At 44.9% G+C, this 23,321-nt stretch overlaps 1 protein-coding gene across 2 annotated transcripts in view; it reads left to right on the top strand.

Moving 5' to 3' along the window:
• PPEF1 (protein phosphatase with EF-hand domain 1) overlaps positions 1-23,321 on the top strand; it is a 587,279-nt gene that overhangs the window by 398,693 nt on the left and 165,265 nt on the right. For both annotated transcript variants that reach the window (XM_069636856.1, XM_069636855.1), the window contains exons 8-10: positions 2,514-2,680; positions 11,611-11,647; positions 17,973-18,122. In XM_069636856.1, the coding sequence (XP_069492957.1) occupies positions 2,514-2,680; positions 11,611-11,647; positions 17,973-18,122 (354 nt within the window). The remainder of the gene's footprint in view (positions 1-2,513; positions 2,681-11,610; positions 11,648-17,972; positions 18,123-23,321) is intronic.

Below are 23,321 nucleotides of genomic sequence, written 5' to 3' on the forward strand. Positions count from 1 at the left end.
TCTGGCCGAAGTAGGTCAGGATTTTGTTCGCTAGGCAGCGGTATGCAATCGTGAGGATTTTAAATTGGATTCTTTCCCGGATGTGGAGCCAGTGCACTGGGCGCCTTAACTCAGAGATGTGATCAGATTTGTTCAAGTCCAGGGCGGCTCTGAGGGCATTGATTTGAATGAAGCCTGTTTAGGTTTTTGTCTGAGGTCCCACAAGTAGGGCATTGCAGTAGGCTAATTTGGACAACACAAGAGCGCGTGCAACTGAGAGGCGGTTGGTGGTGGATAAGAAATATCTGCTTGCTCGTATAGGTTTTGTTGTGTAGACTGTTGCAGAAACGATGTTGCTGATTTGACGGGTCATGTTGAGAGAGGCTTCAAGGTAGATGCACAATGTTTTGACTGATGTGGAGACTGGTTTATTGTGGTCATATATGGAGAAGAGCCGGTAAGCCGGGTCAAGGTTTGAGAGACGGGATGAGGGGCCAACTAGGAGCAGCTTTGTCTTCTCGTCATTAAGACATAGGCTGTGTTGGGCCTTCCAAGTTTGGATGATTGTGTAGTTGGCATTTACGGTGGTATAGTTCTGGTCGTAAAAGCCTGTCAGGGGGATGAGTATCATCCATGTAATTCATGAAGGGAGTCTAGGTAGTCGAACAAAGGTTTTGTATACGTATTAGAGGGTAGGGGTGACGCATGAGGCTTGTGGGACACTGCATGGCATTGGAGTAGGAGAGCCGAGACTTCGCCAACATAGACTTGCAATGTTCTGTTTTTGAGGCAGGAGGCAGCCCAGTTGGTTGCTTCCGGGGAACAGTACGCGACTGATGACAGGCGATGGCAGAGGGTCTTGTGATCCACCAGGCCGAATGCGGCAGAGAAATCAAACAACATCAGGAGGGAGAGTTTTCCTGCATCATTGGCATCGTCTAGTTGATTCTTGAGGTCAAGGTGGGCTGTTTCAGTTCCGTGACCAGGGCGAAAGCCAGACTGGCGGGGGCTGAGGATGGATTGATCTTCCAGAAAGGCTTGTATTTTGGTGTAAGCAATTCTATTTAGGATTTTCAGAAGGAATGGGATAGTGATGATGGGTCGATAAGTGGTGTGTATGGCAGAATCCAGAGAAGGTTTTTTTTAACAAAGGGATGATCCAAGAGTCTTTAAGACAGGAGGGGACGTTGTTGTAGGGAGTCACAATGGCTGTGATGAGGGGGGAAAGCGGTGCCAGGCATTGTTTGACTGTAAATATCCTATACATTTGTAACTGGGCATGAAGGGCAGAATTCGAGGTAGAGCAAGCCAACTGCATCCCTTGGTCCAGGATATTTGTATTGTTCTTTAATGTTCTCCAAGAAGGACATCAGATGTGTGTGTATTATGCTTAATTTGATAAACTGTCCTCCTGCCAGCATTTAATGTCTCTTATTGATTTTCTTGGTTCTTACTGGCTATTGAAGTCAAGCATGTTTTGTGGTCATTTCAAGGCTAACTAATTCTTTCATTCCTTAGTTTTGTAATTTTGAAGTACCACCTAAATGTGATCCAAAATGAATTCATACTGCATCTGTGTAGAGATGTGATTTGTCGTATTGGAGGCAGCTATAGATGCTGTGTGTTGTTCGACTGTACGGCCTTGTGTCCTGGTTATCATGCATTTAAAGATCAGGCTTTCAGTGTTATTTGCATTGGCGTAGGTTTTGTAGTGTCATCGGTGCGCACGCACTTGGGGGTCGGCACCTTCACCAACCATTGGCAAACGCATTCAGCCTCTGTCCACCATGGGTGGTCGTTGCCAAGCGTGACTGATCATCAACAGCTATGGTCGGCCATCGCACAACAACAGTCGACCATTGCTGATAGTTGCCAGTCATCACCACACAGGCCACCTGCCCTATCTTTCTGCTTGATACCTAGTAGGAGGCTTATGTGACTGAATCAGTTCTCTTTAACAAAGCCACACCTGTTTTCTTAGGGTGTGTTAACAATTGATCGTTTCTGCCCTTTAGCATTGCATTGTGTGTGTAAAATAAGCTTTTGGTAGTGCCACTGTTCACTCCTTAAAATGAACCGTGCTCAATGACTTATGAAACCTACCTCCTGTTAATGGAGCATTTGTGTCTTCGGTCTATGCGTGTTGATCAATTGACTATTTCTGGTTTGAGTTTTAAAAAATGGCTGCACCAATTCCGAACAAATTTATAAGACAGTAAGAAAGAGAATTGCCTTTCGTTATTTCCTCGTTTTATAATGCACCAAATTGCACTAAACGACTATGAAGAATCCATATTATTAACAAAGCAGAAGAACGGACAGTCATTTTTAAGCAAAATAGGTTTTAAGAGCAGTTATTTCCATAGGTCTTTTGCATGTCGCATTATCTCTATTCCTTAGCTTCAGAGTAAACATCACACAACGCTGCCGTTCTCAGCAATCCCTCTGAAAGTGCTGCACATTTTCTCACGTTTCCAGCTGCGATTTCTGTAAGCTGCGCCTAATGATCTGTGTGGCATTGCTGTTTCTTGCAGAATGGCCTTCCGTCCGCAGACAACCCTTACCTGTTCAATGGCGACTTTGTGGACAGAGGAAAGAACTCCATAGAAATACTCATGATCCTCTTCGCATTTCTTCTTGTGTATCCCAACAACCTGCATTTGAACCGGGGGAACCACGAGGACCACATAATGAACCTGAGGTAACAAGGGAATTATATTTTATTTTCTATAGTGCGTGTGGAATGCCACAGAGAGCCTTCACATTTGTTTGACTGGATAGCTCGGGGGTTAGGTGCTCGCCTCTCACATGGTTCAAGCCTACACTTTGCCAGATAGAATCTTGTGGCAAGGCCAGGAATTACTTTTATCCTTGCAAGGTGGATACATTGAGCACCAAATTGGGAGATATCCATAGCTATTATGACACCATGTATATAAGATTAGGAATTTGTCTATAGAAAAATCTGTGTATATAGCCATACAGCATCTGTATCTATAGAATTATGAAACAGGTTTACTATGACAGAAACATCACTCTATAGCCTGGGAGAAGGGTTATCACGATAAGGATACTCCCTCCCCCCGCACCCCAGGGTGTATATGGCTATTAGCACATGGTAGCAATACATGTTTTGAAGTTGTTGTGGTGAAGTCAAATGTGGTGCTTTAAGGGTGGGTAAAGGAAACGGACAAACTGAGTTAGTAAATTAAATGTGGTTTTGTTTTGGAGCATTTAAATACCATGATTGGCTTTATAAGTTAAGTATTTTAATTGTAACTTGGTTGAAATGGAAAAGATTTAACATGAGCATGCATTAGGTGTCATGTAAACGTAAACAGTTTCTCTAAAAGAAAGTGAAAGCATTTTCCGATGTTTTATCTTTCTCATTCTGTGTTAAATAGCATGTTGCAGCCAAAAAAAAAGGTCTTGACAGAGAGAAAGTGGTTTGTTTTGTAATTAAATCTTACCTGGTAATGGCTGGTAAATGCTCCAGACAGAATGTTCAGAATGCAGTCAATTCCAGTAGTTATTGACTGCAATCTAAACATTCTGATTGGCTGAGAGGAGGTCAATAACAATTTCCATTTGCTAAATGAATAAAGGACCTCCTACCATAGACGAACAATAGGTATGCAATGTTTATTTTAAAAATATAATCCAGTTAACAAAAAAGAAAAGTACGTTCTGTTCTTTCAAAACTTGGTTTGCTATCACAGTTACTGGATTCAAAGATCTCTGGCATAGCTCTAGGCAACCCTCCAGACCATCGCTCTTCACCTGCCAAGCCATTACAAAAGGGGAAAGACCATATGCAAATCAGGCTTGCCCTCCCCCCACCCCCCAAAACGGGCAGTCCAGCCCAAACTGCTTTTTCAGATCTCTTCTGCATGAGACCACAAGAATCCACAGACATGTTTCAGCCTGTTGGACCTCCTCAGTGAAGCGTAGCTTGGGTCTCTAGGCTCCGGAGGCATGGGACCCACGCCTGGGCATACCTATCCTATATGAGGTGACTTCAGCAAAACAAATGCGGTGATGGCTGAAAGGTTTAGAATGAATCGTAACCTCTGGCATTGCTCTGGGCAACCTCCAGACCATCATTCTTCATCTGCTAAGCCATTACAAAAGGGGAAAAACCATATTCATATTAAGCTTGGTCCCACCCCAAAAGGTTCAGTCCAGCCCGAACTGCTTGGTCACATCTCTTCTGCACTACACGACAAGCATCCCTAGAAATGTTTTGACCTGTTGCGCCTCATCAGTGAGGAGTAGCTTGGGTCTCCAGGCTCAGCAGGCACTGGACCCACGTCTGGGCATACCCGTCCCCCTCAGGGTGACTACAGCAAAACAAAAGAGGTGATGGCTGGAAGGTTTCAAATTAATCTCAGCCTCTGGTTTTGCTTTGGGTAACTCTCCAGACCGTCGTCCTTTGTCTGCCAAGCCATTACAAAAAGGGTAAGATCACATGCACATCAGACTTGGTCCCATCCCAAAAGGGACAGTTCAGTCTACACTGCTTGGTCACATCCCTTCTACACAAGACCACAAGCATATCCAGACATGGCATGGCCTGTTGGGCCTCATCAGTGAGGAGTAGTCTGGTTCTCATGGCTGAGCAGGCAAGGGACCCACGTCTGGGCTCTTTTAAACAAGGTCTGATCTAAAAAAATACTCTAAATAGAATAACATTGAAAGAGATGTATTTTTCTCAGCCTCTGGAGTTCGTATATGGCCAATTGCATTTTTCTACTGACATTTTCAGCTGCGGCAGTGAGTGGCCTTTCCTCAGATGTTATTGCTTCACCATAGGCATTGGAAGGATTGGTATTACAAGTGAAACATATTTCAAAACGGGTTTATGAAAACATCTGATGCTCCTTCCTTAAAATGACCAAGGAATATGGCCTACCTGGAGTGCTGATTTTAAAATATTCAGTGCAGCTTTTGATGCATTAGGTGCACATTTTCAGCCAGAAGTAGTAGAAGAGAGGCATTTGCTGTTAGTGATGCTGCTCTGTCCAATACCATGTTAAGTTATGTGATTGGTTTCTCTGTTACCGTGTGGCTGTTTCCATGCGTGATTTGATCCTCTGCCCCATTAGCCCTTCTTTTCTTCCCTCATTGGTGGTCTGGTAATGAAAATGAGAGCGAGAAGCATGCATGATTTATTGCAACTTAGGGTTTTCTTTACTTAGGCATTGTTTTCAAGAACCAGAAGCAGACTGGCACAGAGCCAGAGCTAGAAAAAACAAACTGACCAAGCGGTGGAACTTCACTAATGACCATGGTAGCAATATCTTGAAGCCAGTGTCAGTAAGTTTTCCAAGCAACTTAACTTCTAAGAGGAAAACACACAAAGGCCTGGATGTTGTTTGTATGTATTGGGTAGTATTTTTCTTGATCACCTTAGAGAACCCCACACTTTGCTATTGATGCTCCGATCTCATCAAATGTTGGCTATGGCAGTGTCTTCATACTTGGCTACCTCTCGTTCCACAGCCACAGGCTCCGAACAGTTCCAAAAGCCATGTATTCTGATGTGCCTGAAGAGAAGAGGGTAGCAACTCTACATACCCTCCACAAGTTACCCATCACCAAACCTTCTCAAATTAAGTCACTCTGCATTGTACTGTTTTCCTTCAGCACACAAAGACTTCCACTTTCTGTCACAAAATTCCAACACTAGACCCCTACCAGAAGATATTTTTTCTCCGCTGATGGTCTCATCCACGCTCTTCGCTTATATTGAGTATTTGGCTTCTCAGGCTGTGCATCCAGACTCTGTAACCTTCTCCTGTCATTGATTTTGAATATCTCCAATCATGCAAATTTCAATTAGGCTGGTAAAGCATCAGTAACTCTGAGAACTCTGATAATCACTAACGAACATCACATATCAGAAGTGCCTATTCTGAAAATAAAACTCGGCCCCCCAAACTGTTAAAGGCAAGCTATAAATATACAATTTGCAAGATATTCTTCAAAATAGGGGACTGTTATTTAAGAGTGTTTTTTTTTTTAAATCTTATTATGACATCAGTGGATTCCAATTTTCATCTGCTGTAAAAACCACTTTGCCCCTCTTCCTTGTTGTAGTCCTTCACAAGGGTGAGCCCTTGTCTGGGAAACCTGCAAAAAGACTAGACTGAAAATGTGAAATTAATGTTTAGCTTTGTCCTTATTCTTGTAATGATTAATTTAATCATATTATGCCCTGCCCACCCCTAAATAACATTAAGAACAGTAAAGTATAGTAGTAAAATATATTTTTGCTGAAGGAAAAGAAATACATTATTTCTTCAAAGAATACAATTTTTGGTAGAGTACTCCTGATGGACTTTTTGTTTTTGGTTTTCCTTAAATATCATTCATTACTTTCCATGCTCAACTCAATTTTGTACTCTGAAGACTTGTGCCTTGAGTTCCACATATGATTTATTTGGTTCAATAACTGTCTCCTCTTCACTCTCCCTGGCTTCATCTTCTTCGTCCTCTCTATCCTGAAAATCTAGTCCACCCAGGGGAAGTCTCCTATTTATCCCACTCATCACTTCTTCCGTTATATGTCTGCCTTCCTATGGCTTGCCTTTTCTCCAACTTCCTAATGCTCCAATGTCATCCTTTTTCTTCCTATCTAGACTGTAACATCTTCTCATACCCTTCTTCATCCCCGTTATCCAACAACCATTCCTGCTCATAATGTCATTAACTTCCTTGTGGCGTCTCTCTAAACTTCTCTCTCTTTCTGTCTTTTTCTGGGAGCGAATGCCCCCTAATATCATCAACTTCTTTTGCTGCCTTTCTTTGCTGCTTTCTACCTCTCATCTCTTGTTTTCTCTTTCTTCCTCTTTTACCTTTCTCTTTCCATCTGTTCCCTTCTTTGTTTATCATGTTTCCTTTCTTCTCAATTTTCCTCTCTTTTGCATCTCTTTCTCTCTCCTCCTCCATTCCTTTCTCTAACTTCCTTTGCCTTTTCAGTCGAATCATCAATGCACTTTCCGTCTAGTTTAAGCATTAAGCATTATCTGTCCAACCCACCCATTCAGTGGGTATTACTGTTGTCTCCCCCAGATCATCTTGCCTGCCTCTCTGTCTCTGAAACTCTTCCCCAGCTTCTGTTAACCTTGCTTTCAGTTCTCAGTGCTCGTCATAGTCTTCATGTGTGGGCACTGGTCCCTGTTTGTTTTCCCTACACTTATGTCTTCACTACTATATGAGGGAGGTGCATGTATGGAAAAAGTATATCCGGCTGTAGCTTTTAATACAAGTAATGTGTATAATCCCTGTGCTGTCGAGGATGAGTCACTGCTCTGGGACACAGGAGGAGAACGGTGGGTGCTATCCCCCCTTCAGCATGCTAATTATGCATCCATTCCTTCACAGATGGCTCCTTCCTCCTCCCCATACATTTTCCATAGTTCTAGAATGGCCAATTTATAATGCAACTGTTTTCCCTTATGTGAAGCATGTAAATAGGTGCACATGTGTTGCATTACTGTTTTTGAGTGAGTGCCTTCTTGTGGCCAGGGCATAAACATTTTGCGTGCCGTGTCCCGAACACACTGTGTGTGGTATTTAAGGATTCTGTCCTTTTACCAGGATAATGCTTTGCATCAGTGAATAATCGAGTATCTCCCTTGTTGATATGTCACAACACATCTTACAAATACTTAAGTTTGTATTTTGTTTCTCGCTCAACCCCTTTCACATTCTTCCCCAATAATACTTCTCCACAAATTAATACTTCTGCATCTCTCTCCGAGACCATGCCTCCCATGTCATACAATCCTTCTGAGCGGCACCACAAATGCCACTAATGCTCTGAGCAGCCCCACCTGACTGCTCACACACCGGACCACACTCCTCAGTCCACACCACCACTTTTCGTCCTCTACAAAAACACAAAAATTGACCTTTACAAGGCCTAAGCTATCTTACAACATGAGGCTGGCGCCAGCAACTACTACATAACTAAATACAATACAGCTGTCTTCTCGACTCCTGCCGTGGTAACCTGTCTCTTCTATTATTACTGCCCCATATAGAAGCTTATCATGTGAACTTTACCAACCCTTGTGGGAAGCTAATTCCTTTTAACTTCAGATGTCCACAATATTTAAAAAAACGTTTTCCCAATGTAGCCATGCGTATGTCACAGTTACCTCCGTAGATCTCCTGAAGGTCTTCGGCATTGCGTTTCTCCTAACAACGAGCTGCCCTCTCCCCTGTGGGGACCAGACAGGATATTTCTATGAAGGGGGCTCCTGTTGACCTCTCTCTGTTACACATAATCTGACTCTCCACAGGTCACCTCTGCATTCTACGGGCCTCAGGGGGGAGCCCTTGACAGTCTGACGATGCTTAGCAAACCATCCTTTGCTACCATCTGTTAAGACGGCCCAGGAAAGTCCCCAATTATCCAGAGGACTTGGAGTCAATCCACACTGGACTACAAAACCGAGTAGGTCAAGTGCATGGCAAAATCTACATTTATTATCATCCATATAAAGCAGGGACAGCATACAAGCATTAGACGTTCACGGCTCTCAGATGATACATAGGAAATAGTTGGTTAAATACTGCAAACTCGTCATTACAAACATCATAACCTAAACTTAGCTGCAAAAGCCTATGAGGAATGGGGATTGGTTAGTGGTGGTGGCTACATATAGACTCTATAAGTACAAAACATTTCATTAGATTAAAACAATCTGTTGGCTCCACCTGGTGCCACCCCTATATTGGTATAGGAAAAAATACCTAATTTCTACAATAGGAAATTGGTTGGAATACTTAATGGGTGGCCTAACATTGGGGCTTCTAATTGCTTGGCTTCTTGCTAACCAACCTTAAAAACTTGACAGGCCATCAAGACATGAGACAGACAAGGGGTAGGGGGAGAGAGGCCCATGGGACTGGTCATTGTTCATTAAAGAAGTTACCATCCCTTATCCCTGGGCCATGAGCCAGGTTGATGTCTTTGTACTTTGCCTTCTGCTGCGTCTTGTGTCTGTGTGTACATGTAGGAAGTACGGCAGGTGTCTTATTTGTGTCCATTTCTAATGATAGGTACTGTATTCCAATTATGGGTAATGTGTGATGGGACCCTGTATGAAATTAAATGGAATATGAAACTCCTATTTATTGGGATTTAAGGTAATATAACCATGGGGGCTGTGTTTTTCGTTGTCTCTAGGGACACTCTTGAGTTATTCGTCATAGAGGTTTTTGGCTTGCCACATTACAGAACCTGGCCTACAAAGGCTGGTTGTGCTTTTATAAACTTGAATTGATCTGGGAGTATACAGCTTGCTTCTTAGAAATTACTATTTCCTGCCTTTGCTTCTCCATTCCTATCCTCCCTTATTTCTTTGTAACCTTTCTTTTGTAACCTTGACTTGGGTCGCTGGATACTGTCTGGGCTCTGCACAGATCTTTATTTCTGTGCACCACAATACACGGAAGAAGACGATGGGGTTAGTTTACCGGCTCAGAGATTCGTCCCCATAAATAGCTTACGTATGTTACGTATGTTTCTCAACAAAAAGAATCTCAGGCGCTGATGTGTTGTGATACCTTCAAGTCGATAAAATTTCAAGCCCTAACTATCAACAGTTACAAGACTACTCAAGAACATGTAGCAAAAAACATTTTTTTAGAAAAAATACTTCAAATTTATTAGATCAATAAGACAATGTAATACTAGAAAATCATTAAACAGTTTCTTAAAACGAATCTAAAAAAGAAAGATGTTCTTCTGTGCATTCAGTGTTTTGAGTTTTCTAGAAGTCTTCAGACCTTCTGTTCGATTAAGAGCATGCTGCGTCTTCCATTTGAAAGAAATGGCTGCCCACTTATATTCTTGTTACTATGTTAGTGAGCTATATTTGCCTGTTGTTTATGTTGCATTCACCTTAAACATCAGGCATGTTAGTATTCTTCATGTCTTGTGCATGTTATGTTAATAGGCTTCATGTATAAATGCATAATTTACCTAGTGTCTGCATTTTTTCATGTGGAGTGCATGTGTGCTTCATGTCTAATACATGTGCTTGTTACTGTTAACGTTAGTTTTTGCTTTTGCCATCTATAGTTTAAATTGTCTCTATGTCTTGCTTTACCTGTCCGGGATAAGGGCTGTATGGTTGCCTCAGTGAGTATTGTGTGATACTTGGTCGGGGGGGGGGACAGAAGCTATGGATGGCATATTCATCTGCCTCTCAACACTTCCATCTGGTCTAATCTTTTGAGGCTGGATCCACCCCTTCTCAAAGAGCATGGCAGCCTCCAGTTGGGACCTACCATGGCACACTCTGGCAACTTGACTCCTTCAGAGTGGGGCGGACGGGAGGGCCGCGAGGGCACAGGCAAATTAGTGTTTCTGGATATACCAGCAAGACTGCCAGAAAGTGTGGTAGCTGCCATGGGTTGTTCCTCATCTATGCAAATTCAACATGCCACACCTTTTAGGTCTGCCTATGCAGACATTGTTATAGGAGGCTTTATCTGTAAACGATGCCATTTCTGCTGTGGCCTGCTCAGTCAGTGCTGCAGCATCCGAGGAAGACTGACACAGTGCCTCCGCCCATCTGGAAGCGCATAATCAAAATCACCTGCCGCGTCATTCCGAAGATGCTCTGGGGTTTTTCTTCCTGGATATATAATAAGAAATTAAACCACAGGTCCCAGGAAAGCAAAGCAACAACCAGAACTGAGGAGAGGAACGCTTCTCTGGCACAGTGAAACTATTGCAGTGGCGATGCGGCACAGTATAAAAGCATAGAAACAGCACAAGTGGCTTGTTACCTTGCTTAGATCACTTTTAAGAGAACAAGTGAAAAGGGGAAAACCAGTTCTTAGGTAATGTTACAGGTTTCTTTATAACCCAGTAGGATTTAATGATGATATTTGTGAGGTTTTTATGTCCCAGTATTTGTACAGCCACGTGATGACTCCTGAGGTGCTGCTGTGTTAGGGGACAAGGGTCTGTGAGAGGGGAAACTGCAGCGGTGCGAGGGTGCCATTGCACCAAGGGGGAAGATATCATGATGGTTCTGTGTTTTTAATCAGGGGCACGTGTCATGTGATGCCATTTCCTGTGATTGTGTTGTCAGGTCAAATGTCACGCCATGTAATGTCCCGTAGTGACATCATTATGCTAATTACCAATTTAGGAACTTGAAAAATCGTACAGTACCTTTTTTGGGTCAATAAGTGTTGGTAATTATACACAATCACACTTAATAATAATTTCAAAGCTTCCAAAAAGACCCGTATCCTGTGTAACCATTCCACAGTCGCCAGCAAACAGCACATCACATGTCGGGACTTGTAGTTTTCCGTTATGTGTTCATTAAAGGCCTGCCGAGTGTTGCTGGATTAAATACCAAGACTGCCAGAAAGTGTCGCAGCTGAAAGGGGGTCTTCCGCAGCCACACCGTTTAGATTTGATTATGCAGGAATGGTCCTACAAACCTTTACTCTAAGCAATGCCATCTCTAATGTTAAACATGCCTCAGTTTACTCGCATTTGTTTTTTTACTTAAAATTAAACGTTGATTTTATTCACAGTGATCTGCCTTTTATTGTTAGTCTATATTTCTAATTGAACATATGTTACTGTTTCAGGTACGGCTTCACGAACGAATTAATGGAAAAGTACAAGGTACGGCTTTGCTTTCTTACTTACATCAGTGGAGTTCCTGATACAAACAAGCATGTTGCAAAGGCAACAGTTTTGGCTTTTGTGTAGGCATGGGAGAGGCATTTGTCAGGAACTGACATAATAGTACCACCTGGCCATAAGATGCAAACAGCTAGAAATGTGTGTATTTTCCTGGGCATATGACTAAAGTCCCTGGCAAATGCCTACTACTTATGGACCAACCAAAACGGTTGGCTTTGTTAATGCTTTATTAACAAGACTTCAGTGCAATGAACAGATCTAAATAAAGTAGCTGAATGCACACTTGGTTAAGACAGTTTTGTTACCCCTGTAGCATATTTAAAGCTGCAGGTAATCCATTAACTTTCAGCAGACTGCTTAGAAATAACACTGGCAGGCCAACGTTTGATGTTACTACACAGTAGATCTAACTCAAAGAACTCCCAGGAGGATGTGTTTTTTGGCGGGGAGGGCCGGTATTGGTTGTGCGTTCCCATAGGTATTAGAATGCCCAGCCATGAAAAGTCATTGAGTGGGTAAATAGCCAAAAACACGCCCATGCTGGGTTTCCCTCCTCACATGTCATCTCCCTCCCAGCTGTACTCTAATGCAATAAAGCGCCTCCTAATAGTCAAAACTATACGGGATGTGGCGCCGCCTCACCAGGGAGCCATATTCTAACACCTGCATTCCTAATGATAGTGGTAGAAAATTAGATTGATTGCTACAATAATTGTTCTCTGGTATGATGTACAATCTTATTTAGAACTTTCTTTTCCTTTAAAAGTATTATTACAGAAAGAAACTGAGAGATGAGCATGCACACTTAAATGCACTTACAAACAATAGATAAAGGGTACATAAAGGGGAGGTGGAAGGGGCTCGACGGAAGATCACATTCGTGCAGTGGTCAAAGTGTACGAAAAGAAATAGTGGCACCTTTTCAACCCCCAATTCTTATTAGACACATGGAAAAAGAATACCTTTTTGGAGGTGTACAGGTCTTTATTTGTATTTAAAACTTAGATTTTGTAGTACACATTTTCCATTCCACTTTTATCATTTCTTTCTTTGCAAAGGACATATTGACACTAGAATAAATATGCAAATCATACAGGATGAAACAGTGAACCAGACATACTTTATCAGTGGGAAACATTGCAGCGTTTCTGAGCTGTCAGTTTCTGGATCTCGGGCTCCAGTGATGTTGTTCCTACTCTCAGGATAGCATGGAGATGTTGGTCAGTGAGTCTTGTCCTTAGGCTGGATTTATGTAGTTTTGTTTGCGAAAAAACATGCTAACAAATGTAAGTACTGCCAAACATAAATACCATCTTTAATGCTTCCTGTAACAGATTGGGGAATTGAGCAGTGTTCAGAGACTGATAAAAGGCTAATACAGTCATCTCTCTGTGCTTATTTTTTGAGGGCAAAACAGCACTGAAGTTCAATAATTTCCAGTTGAAGTTCAGGTTGCACACTGTCAACATCAACAGAGAAAGGGTCTGCAAAAAGTTTAAAAGAGGCTCGCTGTGATTTGAATTGTGTGAAACGGTTCTCAAAAACATTTTGCAGTTCCTTCAGGACCTTCACATGCTGATCCAATCCTACAGACTTGTCATGGGTGAAAACCTCTGCACATGCAGGGAAGTGTACCAGCACCCCTTTCTCCAGTTGGGTTGTCAGAAGCCTTAACTTTATTTCAAAGGCACAAACTGCCTCAAGCAGATCCGATATTAGATTTTGGCTTCCTTGCAACTTTAAATTTAAATCATTCAAATGGCCTGTCAGGTCAGTCAGAAAAGCAAAGTCGGCTACCCAGTCAATATCTTGCATGAAAGAAGTAAGCATTCCCTTTTCATCAAGGAATGCTTTTATTTTCTGCCATAAAGCAAAGAATCGCTTCAGAGCATTGCCACGACTAAGCCGTCAAACATCAGTGTGATGTAGGACATCACCATAATCTGCCTTTACCTCTTCTAAAAACGCCTGAAACAATCTGTGATTTAAAGAGCGTGCACGGATAAAATGAACAGTTTTCACAATGAAGTCCATGACTTCTGTGAATTTGAAATGTTTTGCACATAATGCCTCCTGATGTATGATGCAGTGATCATTTTTTAAATGGACAGACTTCTCGCCCAACTGTCTTTTCAAGCAGCCGATAAAACCATTTTGCTCCCCAACCATGGCTGGCGCCCAATCAGTCGTCACGCCTACTAGAGTCTCCCAATGCAAATTGAAATCATCAATGTCTTTTTGAAAGGCGTTAAAAATGTCAGCACCAGTAGTCCTGCCATGCAAAGATACCAGGGAAGCTAGTTCCTGAAATACTTTGCATTAGTTATTGACCCCCCAAATGAAAATTAAGAGTTGGGCTGTGTTACTTGCACCTGTGCTCTCATCAAGGGCAGCTGGAAAGAACTTGACATCCTTACATTGCATTTTCAGTTGGTTGTAACAATTGTCAGCCATGTCTACAATACGCCGCTGGATACTCATCCGTGAAAGGGGAACATTTCCAAAAGCATCTTTTTTTTCTTTACATACTGCCTCGCAAATCTCCATCAGGCAGTCTTTTACAAAATCCCCATCTGTGAACGGACATGCTGACCTTGCAATAAGATGTGCAACCTTATAACTCGCAAAGGTGGCACATTCAGATTCTTTTTTTTTCTGGGCAAAAACACCCTGTTGCTTAGTCAGCTGTGTTTATAGCTCCCCAGCTTTCTTATTTCTTGCTTCCCCCTGCACATCCTTATATTGTGAATGTTTTGTTTCACAATGGCGGCAGATATATTCCCTGGGGACTGTTATGAGACACAAGTGCACATTAGGTTTGGACTCGATGAAAAAAAACTTCAGTCCACTCCTTCTTAAACTCCTGGTGCTCCTGGTCGATCTTTCTTTTTTTAACTGCACTGGACATTGGCAGGGACATCTTTGGAGCACAAAAAGTGATGCAGTGCACCCTGGAGCCTGTGTACTGAGATGGAGTACCAACGGTAAAGGGCAGGTTCAATGGTACTTCGGGGTAGATATGAACTCCACTTTTATGCTCCCACTACGACAGTCCAAGTCTAGAGTATATACAAATTAGATACTTTTTAGAGAAGCCTAGAAGTGACAATAGAACAAGATCAGATAAAGAACATAGCCTTGCCAGCATACCTTTTCATGCACTTATTGATGGATACTTCCTTCAGGAATAGCGGGCTGCATAGAATTTCAAACTGCTATGTGGTGAATGCAGGGATTGGCTGGCCCTACTACCATAGCCATTTGAAACTGTGGCAGAGCTGCGCCGTCCACATCCCACCTTCGAAAGAAACATTCAGCCAGAGCACAAAATGTAGAAACCGGCACAAATCCACTGTCGGAAACCTAAACTTTCTGGAAAAGTCATTTTTGTAGAACTAAAACACCCATAAGGTGTACCCTGGAAAGTTGGTCCTCAATATAGGAGGACAGTGGCAGGGACAGTATTTTGGACTGCTATAATTTGCTGTTTGGGTCAGCCATACTCTTGGGACTATAGCCTTCATTGGGTCGCGTTTCAACAAAAGGCGAAGGAGGTACATATCTTAACTTTGCCCGTTGTAGCTTTATGTTGTTCAAAGAGCCACAAAGAGAACCCAAGCTACTCTAGTGTCATAAGAAACAGTTTTTACCTGGTCGGGGGTCTGAAGTCTACGTTTGTTCCTAGTTTCTAGGCTCTCTGCATGAAGGTGGATCCGGGCGCTTTCTTGTTCGTTCCCCTGTCAGCTGCTTTGTCTATCTGGAATTGGGAGATGAGATTACACCATTACAAACCATCACCCAACACCACATGACGGCTACCAACCAAAAACGCACCTACGTAACTTTGAGAAGCTCATCCACACTGGCAGCACAAAACCTTTTAACAATCACCCACACTTCAGAATGAGTGATCTGTTCCCTTTTCAAAGCATGAAGGCAGGAGGAAACACCCCACTGGGGGACCAGGTGGACTTTCTTTACCAAATGAGCTCCTTGGAAAGAGGCCAAGCCCAGCAGGAAGTCCAGCCACATAAAAGCATGGCCGGCCTCCTCCTCCCAGGGCACAAAAACACTGCTCCCTGCCCTTTGTGCCCTTGGTGCCCTGTTTACAAACTCGTTTAGAGGCACTTGATGGGTGACCTTATTTACTCAGGAACCTGTGGATTTGTTTATCATTACATTAGCAGGTAATGAAGCAGAAAAGCTGCCTGGTCCTCCCACCAATTAACATGACAAAAACCAGTGTTTGGGTATTGTGCTGCAATTACCCATATGGGATCTGGGAAAGGATGCGAGAGATTAAAATAGACCTGGTAGGGATTACTTCACCCAGGTCATAAGCAAGCAGAGAAATGTACAGATGTGTAGGAAGAGGCAGCATCCTAAATAAGCAATAGTGCTACATTTGAAGTTTCTTTTGTCTCAAATGAGATGTGCTATTCACAAATAGCATTTAAATGTGTGCATTCAAAAGTCCTCCCCTCTCCCCCATTACACATTTGCGCAAACCAGGGGGCGTTTCTGCACATTTTAAAGCAGACCCTGAACTGACAAATGGGATGTTCTTTAAAATGTTCAGAATACAAACTTTCCTCTGGGTGTCTTTCCGGAGGGAGAGGGGTGTGCATTGCACAAGCATATACCATCCATACATACACCCATACAGACCCAAACCCCCCTCCCCATCTCAGCATACAAACTAACAAGCATACACCATGCATACATACACCCATACAGGCCAGAACCCCTCACCCCCATCTCAGCATACAAACAAGCCTACACCATGCACACATACACCCATACAGACCCGAACCCACCAACCCCCAACTCAGCAAACAAACTAACAAGAATATACCATGCACCCAGACAGACCTGCACCCCCAGCTCAGCATACAAATGAACAAGCATACACCATGCACTCATACAGAACCGAACCTCCCACCCCCAACTCGGCATACAAACTAACACGCATACACCATGCACTCAAACAGATATGAACCCCCATCCCCTGCATCTCACCGTACACTGCATTTCCACACAAAAACAAACATACAGACAGAACCGAGACCCACACCCTTGCCCCGCATCTCAACATACACTGCACGTCCACACACAAACAAACATACAGGCAGACCCGACACCCCCTGCCCCAGCATCTCAACATACAGTGCACTTCCACACAAAGACAAACATGCAGACAGACCCGGCAACCCCCCCCCCCCGCCCCTGCATCTCAACATACACTGCACTTTGACACAAAAACAAACATACAGACAGACCTGACACCCCCCACATCTCAACATACACACATTATTTTGTGATGTGAGGCACACTTTTGAGACTCGGTATGTGTTTTGTACTGTTATAAAGGTATTGGGACCACTCTGCCTCCTGTGACATCTAAACGGGCTTCCTGCCATTTCCCCACTTATCCACGGACTCCTGATCCATGCTTATTGTCCCGCCTAAATTCCACCCTCACTCTCTCATCTTTCCTGCCCATAACTGCTCCACCCATTTCCACATACTCTTGCTTCCCCGCAGGTGGCCGTGCCGATATGACATAGTAAATTGCCTGCTCTCCGTGTACCCTTACCGATAACCCACCCGCAACGGCTCCCTTTCTTTCTGGCTACTCACTTCCCCACCTTTAAATGTCATCACTCTTCCTACTCCTCCGCTTTCAATACATTTGTGCCCACCTGTGCTGTGATATGTCCCACTGGCGGTTACCATACAAACCTGCTAGTCTCATTGCAAGCATACTACTCGGAGGTCTCTTGTGGTAGTCATCCTTGCGTTGTTATATCACTGCATGCCTTGCTTTGTGGGTACTAGATACAGTATTTATTATTCGAAATCCAAGACTATAACAATGTTTGTGCTAAGAGTAACATACATTTTTATCTTGCAAAACCAATGACAGTACAGCATGAGGTAGTGTACCAGAGTTCCGCCATTAATACCCAAGTACTCCTGGGACTATCTCCAACTTAAAATGATGAGCGGTGTACCTGATGCAAGTATATTGATGACCTTGAAAGCCTCTCTGGGGTTTTGTAATTTTGTATGAAAAATCTTGCAGCATTAGTAGGAAGGTGGCATTCATGAACAAGACTGCATAGCAAGGTGGGCAGGTTTGCGCAGCACTGGGTTAGTCCCTAAAGGTTGCTCTTCAGAATGGATTCTCTGGAACCAGGAATCCTATGCAAGCTTGAGAGAAGAATCTTGCCTGATCAAATATGTTCTTTAGCTACTGTTGATAACAAGAATAACGCAAAGAGAAATCTTCCCTTTTTTGCAGTCCCACGGCAGAAAGATCTTACATCATTTGCAGGACATCTACAGCTGGCTTCCCCTCGCCACTGTGATAGACAACAAAGTCCTTGTGCTCCATGGAGGAATTTCCGACGCCACTGACCTAGATTTCCTGGCCTCTCTGGAAAGGAATAAGGTAAGGAGCTGGCATATGCAGTGGCATTTTCTTCTGGGGTGTATCTCAGCTCCCTGAACCTCCTAAAGGAACCTTTCTCATTCCAATTAGACCTAATGCAGAATGCACACGGCTGGCTTCCAAAGGAAGTCACGTTTATAGGGACAGAATTATCTTCCCAGGAAGCTAGATTTATAGTGATGAGATTACCTTTCCAGGAAGCCTTGTTTCAAGTGGGCGGGGTATTATTCTTACTTAGAGTCAAGGGGATTTCTTCCCAGGTAACCATGCTTCTAGTAAATGGTTTGACTTCCTTGGAAGCCATGTTTATAGTGAAAGGATTGCCTTTCCAAGACGCCAAGCTTATAGGGAAAGGGGTGGGTTCACAGTAGTAAACCATGTTCAAATATGAAGAGATTATTTTACCAGGAAGCCCTTTTTACACTGAATGGTTTGCCTTACTATGAATCCATGTTTATCGTGAAGGGATTATCTCCTCTGGAAGCCAAGCTTTAGTGAAGGGATGGGTTCACAGTATGCCATGTTTGTAATGACAGGATTTCTCCACAGGAAGCATGACCTGGCTTCCCAGACATCTAGTTTAATAGGGAAAGGATGGACTTTCCAGGAAGCAATCCTTATAGTACAGGGATTCTTTCATTAGGTGTTCTCCTCAGCTATATGTAGGAACTCTTGATGGTCAAACATAAATGATATCGATCAGTTGTGGCATTAACCACACTGGTGCTATTTAGTAGGTGCCCGGTTTCTAAACTCAACCTCAATGGTTTTCTCTTTATTACTTGAATTTTAGACCAGTTGCCAACAAGTTGTTTTGTATGTACTGCTTCCAGGGAGGGATCCCCCAGTAGCCACCCATATGGGAGTAGAGCACAACTGTGCACCGCCAATGAATCTGAACACCCACACGTTTGCCATAACAACTACCTCTCTGAGCAAATACCGCCGAAAATGCTATCCTCCAGAGACCAAGCACAATCCTACACTGTGAATCATCAGAAGTATATCTCTGAATTGGCCAGCCTAGACTCAAGCAAATGTCAATAATATACGCAGTAGAGTGCATACATCACAATTTGTGTTCCATGAAATTTGAAAAATTCAGGCTGGTTGTTCATTTTTCTTTTCGAAATGTTCCTTTAGCTTTTCAGTGCATGAGAGCTGCAGTAGATCAGTGTGTTAGTCACCGAGAATTCAATTTGAAATCTCGTTACATTTTGTTCGTTATCACCTCGTGCGCTCAAGACTGTAATCCATACGGTATTATCCAATGCATGGATATGTTGCTGGAGCCTGATCGGATTTTGACTTTGTATTCTTTGAATAGATTCTTTATTTATTGTAAAATGCGAGTCCACCGTGAACAATATGTTTCTGGTTATCCAGAACCCGTTTTCAAATGCTGTAAATAATGAACTATTTCAATCCAAAAAATCGCGCGCATGTCTACTGTTACAGAGTGGCCCTCCCATGTGTGTTGCCCCTTTAAGGAGATGTGGCCCTCCCATGTGCATTGCCGTTGCCCAAGCTAATAAAAGGGAGCGTTGAAGGCACGTGCAACAGAACGGCTGCAGACTCCGATACGGAATGACTTGAGATCGTCTCTCATTAAGGCCAGCAGGACCACCCTGTACAAGCAGGGCCTGCAGGCCAGGTCGCCATGGGGCCCCCTTGCCAAGAGAGCATCCAGGGTCTGCATGTACCGGTAGGTCTCAACCTGCCACCCCTAGAGGCACGGGGCCTCATAGGTGCTGGTGTCTCATAGCACCTCGGGGGTTTAGGGGGTGCAATATCCATGACCAGTCCCAACCCATCAATCCTCCGAGGCACTGGGCCTTCGTGGTGCTGGTGTCCCAGAGTACCACAAGGGGGCTGGTGCAATGTCCATGGCCAGCCCCCCGTCACATTGTCGACGAGGAAGTCGGAATCTCCAAAGAATCTCCAAAGAAAAGGAGAAGAAGATGACGAGCCCCGCAAGGCAGTGTCCCTGCCCCTCACTTGTATTGGTGAGGAAAAGGAGGTTGAGCGAGAAAAGGAGTGCCCGACCCCCACCGCAAGCCAGTATTGGCCTGCGCCTCACTGCCTTAGCTTCAGTGCAGGCCCGGGCCACCCTGTGGTGGGGTGCGCCCACGGCATTCCGCCACAAGAAAATAAAAAATGTGTGTGCCCGCCCAAGGGGGAAGGAACAGAGTGGCCAATGCTGCGAGGAAAAGATGTCTCACACTGATGGAGAGCGGTGCTGCCCTACCCCCAGGGAAGAAGATATGAAGTGGCCGTGGCCGCAGGAGAAGCAACGTCTCCCACCTGGGGAGGGAGCTGCGCTGTTGTCCGCCCCGCCGGGGAAAGACAAGGTGAGGTGACAGCCCTGCCGTGCTGCAGGGGGCAAAATGTTGCATTTTGCTGGAGGGGAGAGTGGCGCTGCCCTGCCCCCAGTCCCCAGGGGAGAGTCAGGGAGAAGAGGCACCCTTTGCCATGGGTCCTCACCGGCCGCAGCCGTGCCCAGGGGAGGATCCAGCCTGCACCCCCGTGGCATCCGCCGCACCAGATGAAAGAACCGCCGTGGCCCCCACTGTTAACCTGGGCCTGGCAGTGAAACAAATGAAGAGCTCCAGTCGGGAGTGAATGCCTGGAGGTGGGTGTCCCCTGCAGGCAGCAACACGGTCATGTGTGTTGTGGTGCTGCCCGAGCCCCAGCATGAGCCTAGTCCTTGTGGCTGTGAAATGGAGGAGGTGCTCCGGTCTGCAGCACTGCCATAGTCTTCCCATCCCTCCTGAAGCACTCCCTTGTGCACCCCCTTCCTAAGAAACCCTCTGCCGACCCCACACGCCCAGCTAACTATCACCCAATCTCTATCACTCCCTTCCTGGGCAAGTTCCTGGAGAAACTAGCCATCTCCCAGCTGAATCTCCACATTGAATCTGTTGGTTGTATTCATGACCATCAGCCTGGCTTCAAAGCTGCCAGAAGCATGGAAACTGCTATCCTGAACATCCGTTAAGACCTGCTTTCCAACCTCGATTCTAACACCCCTTGCGTCCTCATCCTGCTTGATCTCTCTTCTGCCTTTGATTCTGTCAACCAAGCCATCCTGCTCAACCATCTCCGTGATAACCTGGGTATCACTGGTCAGGCTCTGGCGTGGCTGACCTCGTTCCTCTCTGACCGACCCTCCCAGGTCCAACTTGGGTCCTTGCTCTCTGCTGTCTTTTACTCTACCTGTGGTGTCCCCCAGGGGTCTAACCTCTCTCCCTGGCTTTTCAACCAATACCTGGTGCTCCTTGCCCACCGCATCGCCACTCTCTGCCCCAAATTTCAGTGCTATGTGGATGACACCCAGCTCATTTGCAGGCTACCCTCGGCCGCCTCCTCCCCGTCCTTCATCTCTGACTGTCTGTCTGCTATTCAGGAGTGGTGTGCCACCAATGACCTCTGCCTTAATGCCAGCAAGTCTGAGATTCTCCACCCGCTCCCTCCTTCCCTGTAGCTCTCTGGCCGGCCTCTCTTGGCCCTCCTCCTGCTCCCACCTTTGAGGCTGAAAACCTCGGGGTCATCTTCGACTCCACACTCTCCTTCTCTCCTCACATCTCTGACGTCTCTAAGAAGTCACACTACCAACTGAATCTCCTCAGAGGTATTCTTCCTTTCCTCTCCTTCCCCCAGAAGCTCACTGTCTCCAGAGCTCTGGTTCTCTCTAGGCTGGACTATTGCAACAGCCTCTTTCTAAATCTGCCTGCTTCTACTCTCCGCCCTTTGCAACCTATCCAGAACAGGACTGCGAGACTTGTCCTAGGCCTCAAGCCCAGGGATCGTATCTCTCCAGGACTGAAACCTCTGCACTGGCTCCCAGTGGTTACGAGGATTAGGTTCAAAACCCTCTGCATCCTCCACAAGGCCTTCTGGGGCCTGGGGCCACAATACCTTCAACTCTCTCTCTTCGTAAATATCTTCCTTCTCGAACTCTCTGCTCATCCTCCTCCATCTCCCTCAGGGTCAGTCGCTTCTATAAGCAACAAGTTGGTGGTAGATCTCTTTCTTCGGCTGGAGCCTCCCACTGGAACAGCCTCCCTGCCTCCCTCAAACTAGAGGAGAACCATCTCCGGTTCCGGAAGCACCTCGAAACCTTTCTCTTTGCTTCTGCCTTTTCTCCTCCTCTCCTCTACTGACCTCCTGGCTGTTACCGGAACTGCACTGGCGACCTGGACACCCTCTGATCTCGGGCCCAGGACCCCCACCAGCGTCACACACCTGCACTGCCCACCTGGCAACCCCTGCACTAGGGGACTGGTTCTGTATCCCTACCTCCCCCCTACCAGCCCTTGACACCTGATGTATGCACTTACCATTGCACTTTCTCACATACTGCACTGTCCCTGCCCGTCCCATGCACTTGCACGATCTGAATGACACCTGGCCTAGTAGGATAGTTGTCCGTCCTCCCTTTGTTCCCCTCCCTTGCCTCATCGCACCTTGAAACTCTTGTGTATAGGCGCATTATAAATGCCATATCATATCATATATGAATCAAGCAACCTGCCTTTCACACAATAAACAATCCCTGCATAGAGCTGTCAAGAGCCATATTTCCTTTCAAGCAAGCAATTGGTTCCAGTCCTGGTGGGTCAACTCCCTAACTTAATGCATTGTGGTATTTGTAGTCCAGATCATCTTCAATCCAGGTCCATGAAGACGGTCTGCATGACCATAGTGTCAGGCTTCAAAATAGCAATTGGCAAATTGAACACATCATGGGAATGTCATTGCATGACCGTTGAACCAAGACATGACATGATGATCAGAGAAAATGCTTTCTTGTCCTGGCAGTCTGAGCAGTCCAATTACTGCCCAGAAGCATACCCATTTACAGGCAGAGAATAAAGTGCTTAAAATCAGAGCAGAAAGTGAGGGGCATCCTTGCTCCGCAGGCACCAACAATGGAGGCATAGCATTACAAGCCTGAGTCATCAGATGGTGGAAACGAGAAAAGGAATTAATAAAGTGTTCCATGTCAGCACATGCCACAAGGCAGAGATCTTGAGGCGGCACCAATAATGGCCACACTTCCTCCAATGGAGGACGTCCACCCTCACGCCCATCTGAACTCCAAGCCCAGGGTATGTAACCATCTTGCGCTCTGCACACTGTACACCTCCCCAGCAGGGCCATGCCTGAAACCCTGAACGCGACGGAGTGGACAAGAGG

Source organism: Ambystoma mexicanum, chromosome 7p (genome assembly GCF_040938575.1).
Source record: "Ambystoma mexicanum isolate Mex_15411 chromosome 7p, UKY_AmexF1_1, whole genome shotgun sequence".
NCBI classification, from domain to species: domain Eukaryota; kingdom Metazoa; phylum Chordata; class Amphibia; order Caudata; family Ambystomatidae; genus Ambystoma; species Ambystoma mexicanum.